This window comes from Jaculus jaculus, chromosome 9 (assembly GCF_020740685.1).
Source record: "Jaculus jaculus isolate mJacJac1 chromosome 9, mJacJac1.mat.Y.cur, whole genome shotgun sequence".
NCBI lineage: Eukaryota > Metazoa > Chordata > Mammalia > Rodentia > Dipodidae > Jaculus > Jaculus jaculus.
The window spans coordinates 110,944,500-110,965,896 of record NC_059110.1 but is presented as its reverse complement, the minus strand read 5'-3'; the positions used below and the strand labels follow the sequence as shown (position 1 = coordinate 110,965,896).

At 48.7% G+C, this 21,397-nt stretch overlaps 1 protein-coding gene across 1 annotated transcript in view; it reads left to right on the top strand.

Moving 5' to 3' along the window:
- Window positions 1-21,397, top strand: part of Plxdc1 (plexin domain containing 1) — a 79,969-nt gene that overhangs the window by 45,810 nt on the left and 12,762 nt on the right. Inside the window, exons 8-10 of the mRNA XM_012948093.2 lie at window positions 8,426-8,521; window positions 15,704-15,785; window positions 20,340-20,403. Coding sequence (XP_012803547.2) covers window positions 8,426-8,521; window positions 15,704-15,785; window positions 20,340-20,403 — 242 coding nt within the window. The remainder of the gene's footprint in view (window positions 1-8,425; window positions 8,522-15,703; window positions 15,786-20,339; window positions 20,404-21,397) is intronic.

Sequence of the window (21,397 nt, the reverse complement as noted above, 5' to 3'; positions counted from 1 at the left end):
AGGCTTTGCAGACAAGCGCTTTAACTGCTAAGCCATCTCTCCAGCCCCAATACTACATTAAAATTTTTTTATTTACTTATTTTGAGAAAGAGGGAGGCAGATAGAGAGAGAAAGAATGGGCATGCCATGGTCCCTAACCACTACATAAGAATTGCAGACACATGCGCCACCTTGTGCATCTGGCTTACATAGGTACTAGGGAATCAAACCTGGGTCCTTAGGCTCTGTAGGCAGGCGCCACTAAGCCATCTCTCCAGCCCAGCCCCATGGATCTAGCTGCCATAGTTCTTGATGTGTGGACTTTCTCCTCTTAGGGTCATGGTGACCATGTAAACAACTGGAGGCTACCACCTGAACGTCTCTCTCTCTCTCTCCCTTTGAGGCAGGGTCTCACATTCGCCCAGACTGACCTAAAACTCACTCTGAAATTCAGGCTGGTCTCAAATTCACAGCAATTTTCCTATCTCAGCCTCCAGAGTGCTGGGATTATAAGTATGGGCCACCATAACCATAACCAGCTTCGTGTGTGTGTGTGTGTGTGTGTGTGTGTGTGTGTGTGTGTGTATGGGTGCCACAGTGCACAGGTGGAAGTCAGAGGAGAACCTCAAGGTGCATATCCTCTCTGTCCACCTTTTTTTTTTTTTTTTGGATTTTTGAGGTAGGGTCACACTCTAGCCCAGGCTGACCTGGAATTCACTATGGAGTCTCAGGGTGGCCTCAAACTCACAGCAATCCTACCTCTGCCTCCCAAGTGTTGGCATTAAAGGTGTGTGCCACCACGCCCAGCTCCTTCCACGTTTTTGAGACAGTGTATCTTATGTTGTTTTGGGCTAACTTCTCCTGGCTCTGCCTCCCATTGATTTTTAATTTTCTTAATTTTTATTTTATTTATCTGAGAAAGAGATAGAAAGAGGGAGATAGGGCTGGAGAGATAGCTTAGTGGCTAAGGCGCTTACCTGTGAAGCCTAAAGATCTATCTTCAATTCTCCAGATCCCATGTAAGCCAGATGCACAAGGGGGTTTGCGTGTGTCTGGAATTCATTTGCAGTGTCTGGACGCCGTGGCATACCCATTTTCTCCTTCTCTGTCTCTCTCTCAAATAAATAAAGAGGAAGGTAGAGAATGGGCACACCAAGGCCTTCAGCCACAGTAAGCAAACTCTAGACACATGTGCCACCTCATGCATCTTGCTTACATGGGTCTCGGGGAATCAAACTTGGATTCTCCAGCCCATCATAGGTGGTTAAGATCACAGATGTGTGTGCCATTTTGTGTCTTGTTTTACATGGGTGCTGGAGAGGGTTGAATTCTGGCCCACAGACTTGTAAGCAAGTACTTTATTTATTTATTTATTTTTTATTTGAGAGAGAGAGAATAGGAACACCAGGGCCTCCAGCCGCTGCAAATGAACTCCAGACACATTTGCCACCTTGTGCATCTAGCATTACATGGGTACTGGGGAATCAAACCTGAGTCCTTTGGCTTTGCAGGTAAAGTGCCTTAACCGCAAAGCCATCTCTCCAGCCCCCAACAAGCACTTCTTAACCACTGGACCATCATCTCCCAAGTCCCCCCACTTTCTTTGAGACAGGGTCTCATTACATAGTCCAAACTAATCTCAAATTCAAGATGCTCCTACTTCAGAGCTTCCCAAATGCCCGGATTACAGACAGGTGCCGCCAGACTCAGCTCGGCTATCTGTTACTTCTTAGACTTGCCTCCTAGGCCTCTTTCCCTCAGACTGAAGCGTTTTTAGTAGAAAAAGAGACACACAGGCATCCAGTCTTTTGGATGTTGGCTTAATTATTTACTTTTTTTTTTTTTTTTTGGTCTTTCAAGGTAGGGTCTCAGCCTAGCTCAGGCTAACCAGGACTTCACTATGTAGTCTCAGGGTGGCCTTGAACTCACAGCAATCCTCCTTCCTCTGCATCCCGAGTACTGGGATTAAAGGTGTGCACCACCACGCCCGGATTAATTATTTACTTTTAAAGAATGTTGTGTAAATGCTTCCCTCCGTGTCTCTCTCTCTCTTTCTCTCTCTTTGTTTTTTTTTTTTTTTTTTTTTTTTTTTGAGGTAGGGTCTCACTGTAGCCCAGGCTGACCTGGAATTCACTATGTAGTCTCAGGGTGGCCTCGAACCCACGGTGATCCTCCTACCTCTGCCTCCTGAGTGCTGGGATTAAAGGCGTGAGCCACCCTGCCCGGCCTTGTCCATCTCTTTTATTTTTTAATTATGTTTTGTTTTTCAATATCAGGTTCCAGACTGTAGCTCTGTAGCCTCAGGCTGCCCTCAAACTCAGGACACTCCTCCTACCTCAGTCTTCCACGTACTGGAACTAAAGGTGTGCACTGCACACCCAGCTTAACCTCTATCGCTTTCAGGAACACAAATAAGGGTGCTGGAAGCACTGGGGTGCTAGAGATGGTTAGGCTGGTGAAAGAGTGAGGGGAGCCCACTGAACACATCTCTGTAAGTCCATATTCTTTTAGTATATATATATGTTGCTTGTTTGTTGGTTTGTTGGAGGTAAGTTTTTTTTTAATATTTTATTTATTTATTTGAGAACGACAGACACAGAGAGAAAGACAGATAGAGGGAGAGAGAGAAAATGGGTGCGCCAGGGCTTCCAGCCTCTGCAAACGAACTCCAGACGCGTGCGCCCCTTGTGCATCTGGCTAATGTGGGACCTGGGGAACCGAGCCTCGAACCGGGGTCCTTAGGCTTCACAGGCAAGCGCTTAACCGCTAAGCCATCTCTCCAGCCCCGGAGGTACGGTTTTTTTGGAGTAGGAATTCCTTAGTCTCAGGGTGGCCTCAAACTCACAGTGATCCTCCTACCTCTGCCAACCAAGTGCTGGGATTAAAGGCATGCACCACCACATCCGGTTTAAATATTTTTTATTATTTATTTATTTATTTGGGAGAGAGAGAAAAGGGTGTGTGTGTGTGTGTGTGTGTACATATATATGAACAAATATATGTGTGTGTGTATATATACACATACACACACACACACACAGAATAGGCACACCAGGGCCTTAAGCTACTGAAAATGAACTCCAGATGCATGCACCACCTGTGTATCTGGTTTGCATGGGTCCTGGGGAATCCAACCTTGGTCTTTTGGCTTTGCAGGCAAGTGCCTTTACCGCTAAGCCATCTTTTCTACCCAATCCATATGCCTTTCTACAACTCCAGGGGTAACTTGAAATCAACTCTGATGGGAGCATTTGCAGCACAGGAAGCAGCCAAAGTTCACACATGTGCCCAGGGAAGCCGCCAAGCCTTTCCTTGCACACACACCTTTTGGGGCTGCCTGGGACTGCCCAGTATGGTAACCTGCACTGTTTTCTTTCTTTCTTTCTTTCTTTTTTTTTTTTTTTTGGATTTTCGAGGTAGAGTCTCACTGTGGTCCAGGCTAACCTGGAATTAACTCTGTAGTCTCAGGGTGGCCTTGAACTCACAGCGATTCTCCTACCTCTGCCTCCCGAGTGCTGGGATTAAAGGCGTGCGCCACCAACGCCCGGCGCACTGTTTTTCTTTCTGAGTTGAGTTCTTGCTGTGTATTCGCTTTATAAACCAGGCTGCCTCAAACTCGTAGCAATCCTCCTGCCTTAGCTTCCTAAGTGCTATCATTGCCTGCATGTACCAGTCCCCAGCTAAAACCTGACTTTTAGGTCTGGCCTTTGCAAAAAAAAAAAAAAAAAAAAAAAAAAAAAGACCGCATGTCTTTGAGCAGAAAATGCCCCCTCTGCGATCTCATGGCACTGCTGTGTAAAATGCAGAGAACAGCGACATCTGCCCATGAGCTCCAGAAAGCTGCGAAGGCCCATGAGATGGTTCAGGTCCAGGTAGCCTCCTGTGTGAGCTGGCCCAGGTCAGGATGGACAACTGGAGGATAAGCTTGTTCCGGACTTTTGTGACTGTTTCTCCTTCAGCTTCAGAAGGCATTTTCCATTTAAGACTACGGACAGGCTTGGTTTATAAAGTGTTATACCTGGTGTACGTGTGAGTGCACGGGTTAACCTGTCTGAAACTCAGTTTCCCCTCTTGTGAAGTGAATGTTAGGACAGTGTGACTTCTGGTCTTGCTCCAGCTCAGCCTGATGTGTGAGTCTCTGACTCTGCGGTCCATCTCACCTCCAACAAAGCCCATGGTGGGGGGGTGGGGGGGGCAGCGCTCCCCAGGAGCCCTGGCGTGCTGGTCCCACCCACTCTTTCCCAACTGTTTGCCTGAAGATCTGCCTGGGATGGAAGGAGGGGAGGAGGAAGCTAGAGGAGCCTGGATCTCATTATAAGCCATCTGGCTCCCCAGGGAGGGAGGGAGCTTGCCTGGGGCCTGAAATGGTCATCCTCCCTGGCAGGAAAGGAAGGCCAAGGCCAAGGTTCTTCTAGGGACTTTCCCTCAGAGAGCCCATGTGTGCTGGGGCTCGGGGGCAGGAGAGATTCCAAGATTAGTGCTCTCTGAGTAATCCTGGGGGGGGGGGTACATGGGAGATTTGCCCCTGTTCCCAGGCCCTTCCGCCACCTGAAGACACACACACACTCACACACACACACACACACACACTCTTCTCCTATTGCCTTGTCCTCCAGTGGGGTGTCCACTCTGGACCAGGAAGAAATAAGGAGATGCCTGGACAAGGGCAGCAGCCCCAGGAAGAACTGCTTCAACCTTGACTTTGGGGGCGGCAGAAGGCAAGGAGAGCCCCTCAGGGATGCTGAGTGTGGACTAGGAGGGTGAAGGTGGGGCGAGAATGGCTAGGTTGAGAGCCAGCACGGGGATCAGGGGCCTCTGTGGTGGTGTCCACTTTGTCACAGCAGCCTCCACAGCAGCAGGGGCTGTGGGGCCCACTAGAGATTGTCTCCTGGGAAGTATGGCAACAGAAAAGAGAGCAAAAAGGGAGGGCATAGAAATAAGCCATCCTTTCTTGTGTTGGTTGTAAACACTGGGTAGGGTGGGGCTGGAGGGGTTAGGAAAGGCTGAAAATGTTCGAGTCTCAGCCACAAAAAAAGTGAAATGAAAAGGCTCTAGGGCTGGGAGGAAAGAGGTTCACGAGTGTGAGGTGGCTCCCAGGGCCAAGTGCTTTATGTTTGCAAGTTGTCCTTAGCTCTCAGAACAACACTGTAAGTGTACTTCTGTTTCTATGGCTCACTGAGGGTTTTTTTTTTTTTTTTTTTTTAATGAGAGAGAATTGGCATGCCAGGGCCTCCAGCCACTGCAGTCGAACTCCGGATGTGTGCGCCACCTTGCGCGCATGCACGACCTTGCATATGCGTCCCCTTGGGCATCTGGCTTATGTGGGATCTGTGGAGCCAAACATGGGTCCTCAGGCTTCTCAGGCAAGCGTCTTAGCCACTAAACCATCTCTCTAGCCCTCAGTGACGGTTTACTTTTATTTAATGTATTTATTTATTTTTGAGGCTAGAGCCCTAGCCCAAGCTGACCTGGAATAAGCCACCACACCTGGCTTATTTTTATTATTTTTGGGGGAACGGGGGTTCAAGGTAGAGTCTCGCTCTAGCCCAGGCTGACCTGGAATTCACTCTAGTTTCAGGCTGGCCTCAAACTCATGGCAGTCCTCCTACCTCTGCCTACTAAGTGCTGGGACGCAAGGCATGTGCCACCATGTCCAGCTCACTGAGGTTTTTTTTTTTGTTGTTGTTGTTTATTTTTATTTATTTATTTGAGAGCGACAGACAGAGAAAGAGGCAGAGAGAGAGAATGGGCACGCCAGGGCTTCCAGCCACTGCAGATGAATTCCAGATGCACGCCCCCCTTGTGCATCTGGCAAACAGGGGTTCTGGGGAATCGAGCCTTGAACCAGGGTCCTTAGGCTTCACAGGCAAGCGCTTAACCGCTAAGCCATCTCTCCAGCCCAGCTCACTGAGTTTTTAAGTACATTGTCCAAGATCACTCAGGTGGCTAAGGGAAGAGCCAGTCTGCCTGCTGGCAAGTGAGTCCTATGTCCCCTCGCTGCATGGTCCTGGCCAAGGACATCTCTTCCCCCATAGTCTCTGTCAGTCTCACCTAACTTCTTTGCTCCTTCTGACTTTGGGTGACAGAAGACCTCTCCTAGTGACGCGCAAGTGGGCAGTGTTGGCATTTCAAGCCCAGGGCCTCAGGGCTGCAGGTTTCCATCACCATGGCCAGAGCGGCTTCCTTATTGTGTGATACGGGCCCTGTGGTCTCCAAAGGGTGGACACTGAGATGTCTGCTGTGACCCTGAAGCAGAATGGCATGGTGGGGTGGCACCACACCAGTTGGGGTTCAGTCCCGGGATAAGTAGGTGGGAACAGTTCTAACCCCGAGGATAAGCAATGGTGAAGGATAGCTGACTCAGCGGACACTGCTCCCGACTCTTCACCCTCCTGGGGTGGGGGATGGGCACTGCCTTCTCTCGCAGCTCTGCTGCCACCTTAGGACATTATCCTCCAAAACACCTTCAGCTGAGTAAAAACACACGTCCCCACCTACTCTGGGCTTCTTCATCCTCCCCACTTCCAGTATTAAAGGTGTGCGCCATCATGCCCAGCTACCCTACTCTGGGTTTCTACTGCCAAAAAAAAAAATCCAGTCCAAATTGGCTTAGGCAGAAATGTGGTCCTTTGGGGAAATAACTGCAGTATCCCAAAGATCTAAAGGAAGATTGAGCATCTGGGAACATAGGACAGTGCAGGTCCCAAAAGACCACCAGGGCTTCCTGTTTCTCTCCACAAAGTGGCCTCAATCTCTGGCTTTCCCCATGAGGCCAAGCTTACATCTTCTCAGCTTCATTACGGGAGAGTGAAAGGCTTCTTTGTTACAGTTGACAATAATCTCAGGGAAGATTACTGATTGGTCTGGGGCTGAAACAATTATTGCAAAACAGGATCATAGAAGGGCAGTACCACTCCAGGACAGTTCACAAGTAGGAATGAGGACATGGTTCCTCTTAAAGAAAAATTGTTTCCAGAAAGACACATAGCCTGGACCTTTCTCCTTGAGGAGAAACTCATCTGCAAAGATCACAGCTGTCTGCCAGCTTTTTAGGGTGAAGGAAACTGGCCCTGAGTCATGGCTCCTAGGAATGCCTCATGGAACAAGTGGGTGGGGGTTATTAGAACTTGGGAGGTTTCAGGCTTGCAGCTTGCCTTTTCATCTGCAGTTCCTAATTTTTTTCCTTCCAAAGGTGCTGTGGCACGTTTCTGTCTTTCCACTTCACTGGGCAAGAAACTGAGGCTCAAATGACTGGACTAAGGTTATTCAGCAAGCCAGGAGCAGAATTCAAATTAGAACTCAGGGGCTGGAGAGATGGCTTAGTGGTTAAGACACCTGCAAAGCTAAGAATGCATGTTTGAATCTCCAGGTCCCACATAAGCCAGACGCAAAGTGACACAAGCATGCAATGTAGTCCATGCGCCACAAGGGGGCACACGTGTCTGGAATTTGTTCACAGCATTTGGAAAGCCCTGGCACACCCATTCTCTCCCTCTTTTATCTCTGCATCTTTCTCTCTCTTACTGTCTCTCTCAAAAATAAAATAATAAAAAATAAATAAAAATTGGGCTGGGGTGATGGCTCAACAGTTAAAGGCACTTGCTTTCAAACTTGACAACTGTAGCTGGATTCCCCAGTATCCACACAAAGCCAGATGCACAAAGTGGCACATGCGCCTGGAGTTTGTTTGCAGTAGCAAGAAGTCTATTCCCCCCCCCCTCTCTCTCTCTCTTTCTCAGGTCCATACTCCCCCCTTGCAAATAAATAAAAGTCCTTAAAAAAATAAATTCATTAAAATTAAAAAACAAATTAGAACTCCCCCAAGTCCTCACTCCCAGGGCAGCAGGCTACTGTGTTGGGTAGTTTAACCAACTAATTTTAAAAAATAAATATATTTAAAATTGTTTTGTTTGTTTGTTCTTGTTTTTCGAGGTAGGATCTCACTCTAGCTGAGGCTGACCTGGAATTCACTAGTCTCGGGGTGGCCTCAAACTCTCGGTGATCCTCCTACCTCTGCCTCCCAAGTGCTGGGATTAAAGGCGTGTGCGAACACGCCCAGCTTTATTTTTAATTTATTTGAGAGAGCGTGAAAGAAGCAGATAGAGAGAGAATGGGTGCACTAGGGTCTCTATAGCCACTGCAAATGAATTCCAGGTGCATGTGCCATCTTGCGCATCTGGCTTGCGTGGGTACTAGGAAATTGAACCTGAGTCCCTAGGCTTTGCAGGCAAGTGCCTGAACCACTAAGCCATTTCTCCTGCCCAGTTTAACCAACTTCTAACATAAAGCTCTCCCCTCAAGGTCAGGTCCTGACCTTCAGTCTCCCTGTAGTTTCGGCATCTCCGCCCTCACTGGTTACATGCTGACTCCTGTCAGCTTCTGGGTCTAGGTTTCAGAGCATCTGGCTGTGATGTGTTCCTGATGACAGGCCTGGCCTCTCTTTCAGAGTCTCGGCGACGGACCATTTTCGAATACCATCGCGTGGAACTGGACTCAAGCAAGATCACAAGCACATCAGCTGTGGAGTTCACCCCATTGCCAAGTGAGTAGGGTTCTTCCCACGGATGGGGCATTCTTCCCTTCTGGAACGTGCTGTGGAAGCAAACAGTCTGGGTTTGGATCTCAGGGCCACCCCTGACATCTGAGGGGTACAGTCACCTCACTTCTCTGGGCTCCGCTTCTCATCTGTAGCTTGGGCTTAATACCCTCTCATCTCCTGTAGAGCTGGGGTCAGGGCGAGAGCCACACGGGTCAAGTTGAACACAGAAATGGTGGCTTTGACCTGTCTCATGTTCTAGGCCTGGTGTGGTTTGTGCTGATCTATATAAAGCACCTTTCGTGATGAATACATAATTGCAACCCCAGAAGGCTATGTCTCTGAGGAATGCAAAGACTGAGCCCCCCAAAAAGGTAGCCCAGAAATCCATCACTAGATGGCCTGCAACTTTCTGTGTAAGAAGGATGGCCTAGTATTTGCAGTGATCCTCCTGCCTCAGCCTTCCAAGTACTGGGATTAGAGGTTCTGTCACACCCTTCTCTCATTATAATACATACGTATGTATGTACATACATATATATATATACTTAATATATATTTTATTTATTTATTTATTTGAGAGAAAGAGGCAGAGAGAGAATGAGCACACCAGGGCCTCCAGCCATTGCAAATGAACTCCAGATGCATGTGCCCCCTTGTGCATGTGACTTACTTGGGTCCTGGAGAATCAAATCTGGGTCCTTTGGCTTTGCAAGCAAACACCTTAACTGCTAAGCCATCTCTCCAGCCCTTTGTTTTTTATTTTTATTTACTTATTTATTTATTTTTGTTTTTCTTTTTTTAATTTATTTTTATTTATTTATTTGAGAGCAACAGAGAGAGAGAGAGAGAGAATGGGTACGCCAGGGCCTCCAGTCACTGTGAACAAACTCCAGACGCGTGCACCCCCTTGTACATCTGGCTAACGTGGGTCCTGGGGAATCGAGCCTCAAACCGGGGTCCTTAGGCTTCACAGGCAAGCGCTTAACCGCTAAGCCATCTCTCCAGCCCTATTTTTGTTTTTCAAGGTAGGGTCCCGCTCTGGCCCAGGCTGACCTGGAATTAACTATGTAGTCTCAGGCTGTGCTAGAACTCACAGCAATCCTCCTACCTCTGCCTCCAAAGTGCTGAGATTAAAGGCATGCCACACACACGCACACACACACACACGATATATAAAATCTTTGGGTGCATGTATGTTGCGTGTACACACAAGTACAGCGCACATGTGGGGGCGAGAGGAGGACAACTTGGTGTAGGTCCTGGCTTTCCACCTTGTTTGAGACAGCCTCTATTTATTGCTCACTGCTGCTGCATATGCCAGACTGGTTGGCTTGTGTAGTCCCAGGGACCCTCCTGTCTCTGCCTCCCACCTTGCCATAGCAGAGCTGGGTTTACAGATGTTCCCACTACGGAGTCTGGCTTGAGGTGAGATCCAAGCCCAGGGCCTCACACTTGCACAGCAGGTGCTTTACCCAAGGAGCCATCTCTTCAGCTCCATCATTATGACATTTCGTGCAATTATTTTGGGCCGGAGAAATGGCTTAGAGGTTAAGGCACTTGCCTGAGAAGCCTAAGAACTCATGTTCAGATCTCCAGGTCCCACGTAGCCAGACACACAGTGACGCAAGCACGCAATGTCACACATGCATCATGGGGGTGGGCACACATCTGGAGTTTGTTTGCAGCAGGCTGAAGGTCCTGGCACACCCATTTTCTCTCTCTCTCTCAAAAGAAAAAAAATTATTTATGACGTGGATAGATGGCTTAGTAGTTACGGTGTTTGCCTGCAAAACCTAAGAACCCAAGTCCGATTCCCCAGAACCCACGAAAGCTAGATGCACAAGGTGGCACATGCATCTGGAGTTAGTTTGCAGTGGCTGGAGGCCCCGGTACACTCTTTCTCTCTCTATCTGCCTCTGTCTCTGTGTGTGTGTCTCAAATAAGTAAATAAATAAATATATTTTTAAAAATATAATATAAATATATTATAAATATAAAATATAAATATATTTTAAAAATATATTTATTTGCACAGAAAAGAGAGAAAGGACTGAGTATGGGTTGCCAGGACCTTTTGCCCCTGCAAACAAAACCCAGATGCATGCACCACTTTGTGCATCTGGGTTTATGTGGGTACTGGGGAATGGGACCTGGGTTGGAAGGCTTTGTAAGCAACCACCTCTAACTACCGAGTCATCTCCTCAGCCTCCTTATTACTTTGTTGGTTTGTTTTGAGGCAGGGTCTCACTCTAGCTTAGGCTGACCTGGAACTCACTCTGTAGCCCAGGCTAGCCTCAAACTCATGATGGTTCTCTGACCTCAGACTCCCCACTGCTGAGATAAAATGCATGCACCACCACGCCCGGCCATTATCACAGCTTTAAAGAGTGTCTTCTTTCTCTTGATGCCTCTCAGCTTCGCTCTGAAGCTGTGGCCTTTTGCCTGCCTTCTGTGACATTTCTTGCTTCCCTTTTCCCCACCCTTGCTCTTCCCTGGAGATTATGGGAACAGGCAGTAGAGGAAGAAGAGGAGGAGAAGGATGGGTTGGTCATGAGTCCGAGGCCTTGTCTCGACCTAGGCTCAGCAAATATCTTCTCCTAGGTAAAGAGAAGGCTTCAATACTAAAGGGCCACAGAACGCAGACACTTTTCAGGTCATGCTCCATTGAAGTGGGAGGAGGCCCAAAGCCTAGGAACCAGAGGTTTCTGAAGGACTGGTGAGAACAAACCTCGGGCAAGGCGGGATGGTGCATGTCTGTCAACCCAGCTTGTCAGAGCCATGTTGGATGGAAACTGGCTCCCCTGATGTGGAATGTGGATCATCCTCTCATAAAACCTCACAAAGGGAGAAACGTGTGTGACGTTTCTAGAATGAGTGGTCATTTTTTTCTGTGGCTAGTTGTCACTTCTGCTTATAAGATGAGCCCTTGAGCTGCCCGTATTGATGCCGGGTGAGTGCTTCTCTTGGAACTAAATCCACGGGCTTTGTGACAGCTATTTTGCCGCTCAGAAATGATTGGTTCACTTAAATGGTGGCATTCAGTTGCAAGAGAACACTCTTGAAATCCAGGCTGCAGGCTTCCTGCCCCACTGGCCCTCAGCGTCTCTGCCCGGTGCCCTGACCCTCTCTTGCCCTCCGGCAGCCTGCTCGGCTCTGACTGTCTCGCCTGTGCTGGGCCCCAGCTGTGGCCCCCTCCCCATTCCCTCTGCTTCCCATTTCTCCACCTGGCATCCTGAGAGCTATGCATACAGGGCCCTTGCGTGGGGACACTCTTCTCTTAGTCTCTGTCTGATTGTCCCTGCTCCTCCAAGGACCCTCCTCAGCCTGCCTCATAAGACCCAGCCCCCACTCTTATTCGGCCTCCCTGCCTGATCTGTGGTTTCCACAGCCCCTCTAACCATAAGAAGCAGACATGGCTGGGCATGGTGGCGCACTCCTTAAATCCCAGCACTCACACTTGGGTAGCAGGGGTGGGAGGATCACCATGAGTTCAAGGCCAGCCTGAGACGACTTAGTGCATTCCAGGTCAGCCTGGGTTAGAGTGGGCCCTACCTCAAAAAAGGGGGGGGGACTGGCAAGATGGCTTAGCAGTTAAGGTGCTTGCCTGCAAAACCTAAAGATCCAGGTTCAATTCCCCAGTATCCACATAAGCCAGATGCACAAGGTGGCGCATGCATCTGGAGTTTGTTTGCGGTGGCTAGAAGCCCTGGAACGCCCATTCTCTCTCTGTCTTCCTCTCTCTCTCTCTGTCTCAAATAAATAAATAAAATATTTAAAAAAAAAAACAAAAAAAGGGCTGGAGAGATAGCTCAGTGATTAAGGTAGTAGCTTACAAAGCCTAATGACTCAGGTTCTATTCCCCATACCCACATAAAGCCAGATGCACAAAGTGGTGCATGTGTCTGGAATTCGCTTGCAGCATTAGAAGCCCTGGTGTGTCCATTCTCTCTCTCTCTCTCTCTCTCTCTCTCTCTCAGCTAGCAAATAAATAAATATAAATATAAGAAAGAGAAGAAGACCTACTGTGGCTTGCCTCTGTGGCCCCAGTAGAAACTCCATAGTACTTCTATAAGCAAGTGGGTGCAGGAGAACCTCCCAGGTTTGTTCATGGGAATGAGATAGTCAGTAACCTACAAATGTCACTTACCAAGTATTCGACCTTTGAGTCCTCTCTCTTTGAGCTCACTGCAAATATCCCAGGCAGGTGGCAGCAGCTCCCTAGTTCACAATGAGGAAACTGAGTCACGAAAGTTTAAGCAACTTCCCAGATCAGACTCCAGGCTGGAAGAGCAGAGATGAGGAGAGTGAGGAGAGAGCAATGGGATTCCTCGTGCCTGGCTTGCTCTGACTTCCTCAGAGGAATGTGAGAGCCCAGGTGGGACTCTGGTGACAGTGACAGTCCCCCCCTGGGGCTAGAGTGGGCAGTGAGGATCTCCAGCCAGCAGGGGGTGACAAACCAGAGCATCTTGGAACCTGTGATTGTAAGAAGTGTACCCAGAAGCAGGACTTCCCCAACTGTCTTTTTTTTTTTTTTTTTAAGGTAGGGTCTCACTCTAGCCCAGGCTGACCTGGAATTCACTAGGTAGTTTCAGGCTAGCCTTGAACTCATGGTGATTCTCCTACCTCTGCCACTTGAATGCTGAGATTAAAGGCATGCCCAGCTTTCCTTAACTTTTTTGAAAAGATTTTATTTTTATTCATTCATTTATTAGAGAGTGAGTGAGAATGGGCATGCCAGGGCCTCTAGCCACTGCAAACAAACTCCAGATGCATTTGCCACCACATGCATCTGGCTTATATGGAACCTGGAGAATCGAACCTGGGTCCTTAGGCTTCACAGGCACACGTGCCTTGACTGCTAAGCCATCTAAGCCATCTCTCCAGCCCTCCTCAACCTTTTTTTTTTTTTTTTTTTTTTGGTTTTTCGAGGTAGGGTCTCACTCTGGCCCAGGCTGACCTGGAATTCACTATGGAGTCTCAGGGTGGCCTTGAACTCATGGCAATCCTCCTACTTTTGCTTCCTGAATGCTGAGATTAAAGGCGTGTGCCACCATGCCCAGCCTCAACCTTTTTTTAAAATTAATTAATTAATTTTTTATTAACAACTTCCTTGATTATAAACAATATCCCATGGTAATGCCCTCCCTCCCCCCACTTTCCCCTTTGAAACTCCATTCTCCATCATATCCCCTCCTCCTCTCAGTCTCTCTTTTATTTTGATAGCATGATCTTTTCCTCCTATTATGATGGTCTTGTGTAGGTAGCATCAGGCATTGTGAGGTCATGGATATCCAGGCCATTTGTTGTCTGGAGGAGCACGTTGTAAGGAGTCCTACCCTTTCTTCCTTTGGCTCTTACATTCTTTCCACCACCTCTTCCACAATGGACAATGAGCTTTGGAAGGTGTGATAGAGATATTGCAGTGCTGAGCACTCCTCTGTCACTTCTTCCCAGCACCATGATGCCTTCTGAGTCATCCCAAGGTCATTGCCATATGAAAAGAGAAGGTTCTCTACCAAAAGTGAAAGTAGCATTAATATATGGGTATGAACATTAAGAGAAGTGCTTACTGGGCAGTTTGATGAGCACAGTATATACATTTAGCCAGACAGCAGCAGACGTTACACCCCTAGGGCTTATGACTACCCCTGTTGTAGGTTTTCAGTATCAGGGATGTATTCCCTCCTGTGGAGCAGGCCTCTAGTACAATAAAAGGGCAGTTGGTTTCCACCATGACAAATGTGCCACTATTGCACCCATTGGCTCATTTGGGCTGCCTGGCCAAATATAAGGCTTGCAGTGTCCACTGTTGAGTATCTTCACTGGTGATTTCTCTCTCTCCCATTGAACTGCATGCAGAATGGCTTCTTCCAGCTTTCTGTCAGCTGGTCTACATGGAGAAGGTTATCAGCTCAGTTCCAGCAGGATTTCTCAGTGGCCTTGCAGCCCAAGTATGTGGAGTCTTCAGCAATAGGGTCTTACCATCTATTCCTGGTGGGAAACCAAGGGCCTCTGCAATGGCCTGTAATGTTTTGGGGGCATCAGGGACCTCCCTGCCCAACAACTTACCTGAACGTATCCCATCCCTGGCACTGAAAATTTTCTAGCAACAATCTATGGCTCCTGAGTGTTCCAATTGTCCGCTAGGCCATTTGTCCAGCCCTTAAAAAATATTTTTTTTTACTTATTTATTTGAGAGGCAGAAAGCATGGACAAGCCAAGGCCTCCTGCCACTGCAAATGAACTCCAGGCACATGCAACACTTTTTGCATCTGGCTTTTTTTTTTTTTTCTTTTCACAATTTTTATTAACATTTTCCATGATTATAAAAAATATCCCATGGTAATACCCTCCCTCCCCCTGCATCTGGCTTTTTGTGGGTACTAGAGAAGAGAACCCGGGCCATTCGGTTAAATTTTTTTGTTTATTTTTATTTATTTATTTGAGAGTGACAGACAGAGAAAGAGGCAGAGAGAGAGAGAGAGAGAGAGAGAGAGAGAGAGAGAGAATGGGCATGGGCCATTAGGTTAAAAGCAAATGCCTTTAACCATTGAGCAATCTCTCCAGCTCCTTCCTTGACTTTGTACACATTTGTAGCACCCTGTAATTTTCTTCAGAGACCTCATGAGAATTTTTTGTTTGTTTGTTTTTCGAGGTAGAGTCTCACTCTAGCCCAGGCTGATCTCATAAGAATTTTTTTTTTCTTACTTGTTTTTTTTGAAGTAGGATCTCACCAGAATTTTAATTGAGATTATTTTTGTTTGATTATCTATTTAGTGTCTGTCTCCCCCCAGAAAGGCAGATACCAGGTCTTACTGCAAAATCCCTGCCAGGGGAGTCTGACTCCTTGGTGATAGAGGAAGGGAGAAAAGGAGGGGGAGAGGAAGAAGAGAGAGAGGAAGGAGGGTGAGAAGGAAGGAAGGAAGGAAGGAAGGAAGGAAGGAAGGAAGGAAGGAAGGAAGGAAGGAAGGAAGGAAGGGAGGAAGGAGGGAAGGAAGGAGGGAAAAAGGAAGGAAAGAAAGGATGAATTAGGGCTGCTCTCCAAGAGAGGGAGGGAATAAGGACTCAAGGGTCTCTCCTGAGCCAGAGACTCCACAGTTAAGGAAAGACCCAGAATTCAGACGCTGAGCCCTCCGGAGCCAGGCCAGCCGCGGTACTGAGCAGTGGCTGCTTCCTCTCTTACAGCCTGCCTGCAGCATCGGAGCTGCGACGCCTGCATGTCTTCGGACCTGACCTTCAATTGCAGCTGGTGCCATGTCCTGCAGAGGTTTGTGTCCAGGTTACAGTCCTGAGAGCTGCCCATGGGGGAGGGGAGGGGACAACCAGGGCTGCCTGCTGGCCCCAGACCTCCCTGCCCACCAGCACGAGGAGACCTCCGCCTGCTGCAGCTCTGGCCCTTAGAGCAGAAATGTCCCATAAGTGCCTTTCTCCCCGGGGCTTGTGCCTGATCAGGGGATAGGTATGGTAGGGTGAGGCCTGGGGTGACCTGACTTCTAGAAGATTATTTGAGAGCTCCAGTTTCTATGGCTCTTCTTCACCCCCAAGAACGCTGGCTCATCGTGAGAGAGGGTTTCACAAAGTGGCCCATAGCTGTGGGCACCCCAGAATAATTGGGGCCCCTTGTGTCAGGATCTCTGGAGAGACCTCAGGGGTCTGCACTTTAACATGCCACCCCATCTGCAAGCAAGTACAAGAACCATCAGCTCAGAGGCAAGCTGTGGCCCCAAGGTCCATTACCACTGGGCTAGCCTCATCACTCCAAAGCACAACCTCAGCATCTTACCTGGTCTGCAACAGAGTTTCCTGAAAACCAGGGGTCTAGCGGTTGCAGGCACCCTTGGAAACAGTGGATAAAAAGTTCTTAAATCTGACTCATCCCCTAACCCTTGCTCTGAAATCATTCCCTCACAGGACAGCCTCATAATTCAACCTTTGTTCTCCTATCCAAGATAAATAAATGGCAGGAGGGGGTTGGGGGAGATTTCTTTAGGGACAAAGGGTCTCCTGAGGGTGGGAAGCCCTAGGAACTCAAAGAGCCTTTAAGTCCATCTTGAAAATTGCAAAATGATCGTCTCTGAGTCCCCATGTGGCTGTTGTGCAGCTGCCAGCATTTCCTTTGCTCTTTTCCAACATCCCAGAGCAGAAGGAGATGTGCTCGCCAGTACAGTGAGCTGCTCAGCCACCCGGCCTGCAGGAGAGGGGCGGGGTCCGCCAGCCTTCCAGGTGTTCTTCCCACCAGCTCGGCTTTTCTTCCCTCCCTGGGGATCTCCATTTGTTTACTCTGTAAAATGGCCTGGGCTGTGTGAGTCAGGAAGCTGTGGGTGAGGCCCACACTATTATCTGAACCCCTTGAATGCCAAATAGCATTTTACTAAAGCATCCAGGGAGGGGCCTTAGCAAAAGAGGCCCAGAGCCTCAGAAGTTGGTAGGAGACCCCAGACGGCCCTTCCTGGAGTGGAGCTTTACTGACTGCTGCAGATTGGAAGGCTCCCAGTATTGCTTTGGAGGTGAGAAGGCTTGGTAAAAATGCCAGCTGGGCATGGTGGTACGCACCTGAAATCCCAGAATTTGAGAGGCTGAGGTCGGAAGATCAGGAGTTCAAAGTCATACCCAGTCACATTGTTAATTTGAGTCCAACCTGGGCTACATGAGACCCTGTCTCAAAACAACAACGTAGCCGGGCATGGTGGCGCATGCCTGTAATCCCAGTGAGTTCGAGGCCACCCTAAGACTACATAGTGAATTCTAGGTCAGCCTGAGCTAGGGTGAGACCCTACCTCCAAAAACAAAACCACAAAACTGGCTGTTTCCTGGCCCCTACCCTAACCCATAAAACATGATTCCCCAGGGACCAGGATCCCAGCACTTCCATAATGAGAACCATTGTCTGAACTGTGGGATGATGCTTGAGATGACCTGAGATGAGCCCTGAGACCTTGGAACCGGCTGCCACACGTGACAGCGTCACGTGACAGCGTCCAATGAGAGCTGAGCTGTAGGAACTGCAAAATGGGTCAGACGAAAGCAAGCCTTCAGTCTACCACCACCCACAGTTAGCAGCCACGCCGGAACTCAGAGATAGAACTCTAGCGAGGGCCGGGTCCTCTCAACTTGAAGATACTGGCTGGATGGAAAAGGGCAGGGCCTCTCCCGATGGGCTGGGCCTCTGCTGTGTCACTCAACTACAGCAGAGAGGACTTTCCATCCATCAGAGGGTGCAAGAGTCATGCAGACTGGAAAAGTGTCATCCCAAAGACGCCCACAGGTCTGGGCTCACTCCAGCCCCTGCTCCTCCTTGCCGGCCCTTTGGAGCCTTGGCTCCAAATGAGAGCTGATAGCAGGTGCCAAAAAAAAAAAAAAAAAAAAAAAGCTAGAGAGTAGAGCGGGTGCCCTGGGGCACCCATGGATCTCTTCTCCCCAACTCACTCTGACCTTTTCTGCCTCCCAAGGCTTCCCCTCCCTGCTCAGGGGCCAGATTTTCTTAATCAGATAATTACAGTTATTACGGGAGGTCTCGTGTTCTCATCTCATCCTCCCACCCGTGGCCCATGGTGAACTCTAGGGGTGACTTTAGCCCCAGAATTATCTTAGGAACTGGCGATCATAATTCTCACCTCCCATGTCATTGTGAGGGTCCCAGGAGATGTGGCTGCCACAGGCTGAGTCTGGGTCAGCGCCAGCCTTTCAGGAGATGCTTGGGAAGTGACCTGTTTTTATGAGCTTTATTGAGTCAGGATTGGCTGTCTCAGGATTTAGCATGTGATGCTTGTAGGTCTAAACTGAGGGCTCAGTTTTTTGTTGTTTTGTTTTTTCAAGGTAGGGACTCACTCTAGCCCAGGCTGACCTGGAATTCGCTATGTAGTCTTAGGGTGGCCTTGAACTCACAGCGATCCTCCTACCTCTGCCTCCCGAGTACTGGGATTAAAGGCATGCGCCACCATGCCTGGCTTGAAGGCTCAGTCTTTTTTTTTTTTCTTTTTAATGTTTAAAAATATTTTTATTTGGGCTGGAGAGATGGCTTAGCAGATGAAGCACTTGCCTACAAAGCCAAAGGACCCAGGTTAGAGTTCCCAGGATCCATGTAAGTCAGATATACAAGGTGGCACATGTGTCTGGAGTTCATTTGCAAAGGCTAAATAAAGGGCCTGGTGCACTCATATTCTCTCTCTTTCTATCTCTTGATCTATCATCTGCCTCTTTCTCTCTGAAATAAATAAATAAATAATAATTTTTAAAAATTGTTTATTTGTTTGAGAAGAGAAAGAGAGAAAGTTTGAGCACCCAGGGCCTCTTGCCACTACAAAAGAACTCCAGATGCATGCTCCACATTGTCTGGCTTTACATGGGCACTGGGGAATTGGACCCAGTTTGGCAGAATTTGTAAGCAAGTGAAGGTTCAGTCTTAAAGGAATCTGTCACTGTGATCTGAAGGAAGCCGGAGTCCCAGCCTCTAAAAGCCCTTTGTCCTCTGTATCCCGAAATGGTGGGCTTGGAGAGTACGGAGCAGGAGGGTGCGGCTCGCCCAGCGCAGCCGTGCTGCTACGGTTACTGTAGCACAGGCCAGCTCAGACAGCCCTCGGACAGCCTCGCCTGGGACTCACGAGGTCTTGGGACGATGGGCAGGCAGTTGCTGGTGCTGTTAATGTACTGAGAATTCTTTGCCCTAGTGGTTAAGAATGCTCTTTCCTTTCCCTTTCCTTTCCTCTTCTTTGTATGTATTTGAAGCAGGATCTCACTCTAGCCCAGGCTCACCTAGAACTCATGACGATCCTCTTACCTCAGCCTCCTGAGTGCTGGGATTAAAGACCAGTCCACCTGGCTTGTATTACTGTTCCCATGCAGAGATGTCCCTGGCTTTAGTGGGATTTGATGGCTTCTCTTAACACTGAAGAGGGAAGGATGGAAATTTGAGCACAGTGCCTTGAAGAACATCCTCTGCTTCATCCTTTTGGCCCACTCTTCCTAGGGAGGCCCTTGGTGTCTTCCCCCTGAGCCATAGTGGCCTCTCTGCAGACCCTTGTCTACCAGTTTTTAATTGCTGCTCCCTGGTGATCTCACTGGGAAGTATTGGTGCCATCTGCTGATGCCACCACCCAGCCTCTGCTGCCAGGTAGAGCAACCAGCAACAAGAACCCTTGAATAAACAAGCCTTTCTCCAGAGAAGGACACAGACATGGAATTTCCAGTTTCCCAATCATGGCATACTTACAGAGTCCAAGGAACTTTGAAGGTTACTAGAAGTCCTTTAGGGCAGTACACACACACACACACACAGCTGGGCAGCTTCGTCTGGGAAGCAGGGTTAGAAGGAAGGTAGAGGTGCTACAAATACCTTCCCCTCTTTTCAGAAAGAATTAAAGGGGCTGGGCTGGGCATGGTGGCGCACGCCTTTAATCCCAGTACTTGGGAAACAGAGGTAGGAGGATCACAGTGAGTTTGAGGTCACTCTGAGAGTACATGGTGAATTCCAGGTCAGCCTGGGCTACAGTGAAACCCTACCTGGAAAAAAAAGGGAAAGAAAGATAAAGGGAGAGAGAGAGAGAGGAAGAGGGAGAGAGAGAGATGGAAGGAAAGTAGGAAGGAAGAAAGGAGAGAAGAAAGAAAAAAGAAAGAAAGAAAGGGAATGAGGGTCTGTCTGCAAGTCTCATAGACACCTGACAGCCACAGCACCCATGCAGTGGCCTCAAGAACCTGACCAGCCAGCCTAGGGCCGAGTCCCTCTCCTCGCTGCCATCACCGAGCTGTTACTGAATAGAGGAAACAGAAGGGTAGGGCATCTCTGCCAAACTCCTCGCATCTCTGACCTTTTGGTCCCCCACAGATGCTCCAGTGGCTTTGACCGCTACCGCCAGGAGTGGCTGGCCTACGGCTGTGGCCAAGGAGAGGTAAGTGGCATGAATGATCTACCCCTGTGCCAGGTGGGGCAGGGATGCTGGCAGAAGGCCCTGCCCAGGATACCTGGTCTCAAAATGGCTGTAGCCCATGAAGGCTTCACCCTCTCCTCCATCCAAGGATTTCTTTTTCAGAATGCTCTGAGCCAATTAGCCCACCTGGGAGGGGCTTTCCAGGGAGCTGAGGGTGTCTGTCGCTAGCCCTGCTGGTAACTTGGCCTTTAGCTAGCAGCCTGTGGGAATTCTGGTCCTTGTGGAGGACAGAGCATGTTGGGTCTGCTTAGCCCTAGCTAGCTCCTCTGGGTGGCTGTGTTCCCGGTGACATTACGGAGGTGCCTGCTTGCCAGCTTTGAGGGAGGTGCTCATTCGGGGGAAGGAGGCTGATTCCAGGAGCCTCCCATTTAGAATCCCATATAAGTTCTGTCTCACTGCTAGAACTTTCCAGAACACTCAACATGTTGATTTTGGATAGGAAATAGAAAGGTGATTTCATACATACATCATCCCTTCTCTCTCTCTCTCTCTCTCTCTTTTTTTTTTTTTTTTTTTTTTCGAGGTAGGGTTTCACTCTAGCCCAGGCTGACCTGGAATTCATTCCATGTTCTCAGGGTGGCCTTGAACTCATGGCGATCTTCCTAGAGTGTTGGGATTAAAGACATGAACCACCACGCCCGGCTTTTTTTTTTTTAATTTTGATTTATTTATTCATTTGCAAGCACAAAGATACAGAAAGGTAGGGGGACGGGGGTGCCGGGCCTCTAGCCTTGCAAACAAATTCCAAATGTATGTGTTACTTTGTGCATCTGGCTTACATGGTGTTGCAGTCCGGTTCACATTGCTGGTAGAAATCACCCAACAAGAGCAGCTTCTGGGAAAAAGAGGTTTATTTTGGCTTACAGGCTCTAGGGGAAGCTTCACGATGGCAGGGGAAAACGATGGCATGAGCAGAGGGTGGACATCACCCCCTGGCCAACAGAAGGTGGACCAC